The 1,874-nt window shown below is 31.6% G+C and overlaps 1 protein-coding gene across 1 annotated transcript; it reads right to left on the bottom strand.

Annotated features, from left to right (window-relative positions):
* Positions 1-282: 282 nt before the first annotated feature.
* On the bottom strand, positions 283-1,833 carry tbx5b (T-box transcription factor 5b). The gene is made up of 3 exons (XM_047809253.1): positions 1,551-1,833; positions 527-621; positions 283-406 (listed from the first exon to the last, which is right to left on the bottom strand). The coding sequence occupies exons 1-3, from the start codon at positions 1,563-1,565 to the stop codon at positions 283-285; spliced, it is 234 nt and encodes a 77-aa protein (XP_047665209.1). The 5' UTR covers positions 1,566-1,833.
* Between the last annotated feature and the right edge of the window lie 41 nt (positions 1,834-1,874).

The raw sequence follows: 1,874 nt of genomic DNA, 5'->3' as shown, positions 1-1,874 counted from the left end.
AGAGAGAGAGAGAGAGATAGATAGATAGAGAGAGAGAGAGAGAGAGAGAGAGAGATCCATCTGTTATTTACTTATCTGTCCTTTTATCCATCCATCCATCCATTCATCCATTTACAAAAATTCCAGACATCTATCTTCTGTACCGATCTGAATGTAGATTAAATGACATAATTATTATATTATATACATTTTAATTTCAGCTGTCATGATGACGTGAGACTAAATCAGGAGCCCCAGGACCCGGTCATCTAAAGAAACCCGAACCTTTGACTGAACTTCATCTTACCATTTGTTCTCTGTGTATTTGTAGCGGTGTTCATCAGCAGACACGATGTCCATCAGCAGGATGTATTTGGCTCTGGGATTCAAACCTGTTACCTTCACTTTGTAACTCGGGAACATTCGTCTGTTAAAAAGAAAACCAGAGTTAATATAACGGTGTAGAAGTCAGAGCTGGAGATCTGAAGTCATTCATTCATTAATGAATAATAATAATTTAATGACACAGAGGGTTCGGTTCGCTCACCGGCCCGCTTTAGTGATGATCATTTCTGTAGTGACGTCATGAAACTTCCTCCACAGCTCCCGCTCGTGTAGGTGAACTCTGATGCCCTCCATGCCCTGCACGTGGGCGCACGTCATAATAATAATAATAATAATAATAATAATAATAATAATAATAATAATAATAATAATAATAATAATAATAATAATAATAATAATGACAATAATAATAATAATAATAATAATAATAATAATGACAATAATAATAATGATGATGATGATGATGATAATACTAATACTAATAATAATAATAATAATAATAATAATAATAATAATAATAATAAGTATAATAATAATAATAATAATAATAATAATGACAATAATATTATTAGTATTATTATTAATAATAATAATTATAAGTGATCAAAACAATTATTTTAATGTAAAATAATAAACTCCACAAATCACATCATTGCTGACATCTTCCTTCCTTTCTTTCTTTCTTTCTTTCTTTCTTTCTTTCTTTCTTTCTTTCATCCTTCCTTTCTATATTTTTTTATAAAATCCACAATAAACTTCTATAAACAATGTATTAAAGCTGAAATGTCTGTTTTTTCAGTATTTTGGGAATTCAGCTTCAGTAAAGCTCTGATTTTTATGAAAAAAAATAAAACAAAAACAAAATAAAATGTTAATTTTTACGTGAAAAGAAAATCGAGTTATATTTGTCATTCTTTCTAAACTATATTGTGCACTAATTAATAAAATTTATTTCAATCATTTTATTCTAAATATTACTATAATTTTTTTAGCAACACACTCAGAGTTAAAAGGGACAGAAAAACATCTCGGAAATAAAAACAGTAAACTTTATTCTTTATTATTAACTGAGAAGGTTCACGTGCTGAAGCTTTAATGGGTCTCTAAACAGAGTTCCCCTAAAGATCTGAACATGGACATAATATAGAATGAGTTATGTATGAACACTGTTTATAACACTGTTTATAACACTGTTTATAACACTGTTATGGTTTAAATTCACTTACCTTTTCTCTCTCCATGGCATGACAGGTTTATCTCTGATTAAACTCCACTATAGTTCATGTACACTGCACTGAAATATCTGCTTTTTATTGCTCTTCTTCTACACACTCCTTTTTATACCAGCACTCATCCCTTCTTTTTGCCCCCGCCTCCTTTTCTTGCTCGTGCACTTTAGTGCTCCCGGGGACTCGTGCGCTCATTTCCCCTGTAGAACCTTTAGGCGACTTTGTCACGCGCTCTTTTCCTTAACCTGTGTATTTGAAGCTGTCTGTGATAACAGGTGTGATTTACCTGTCCATCTGTCCATCTGTCCATTTGTCCACCTC

This window comes from Tachysurus fulvidraco, chromosome 26 (assembly GCF_022655615.1).
Source record: "Tachysurus fulvidraco isolate hzauxx_2018 chromosome 26, HZAU_PFXX_2.0, whole genome shotgun sequence".
Lineage (NCBI taxonomy): Eukaryota > Metazoa > Chordata > Actinopteri > Siluriformes > Bagridae > Tachysurus > Tachysurus fulvidraco.
Note: the sequence above shows the minus strand (reverse complement) of the source record. Positions and strands in the feature narration are given on the sequence as shown.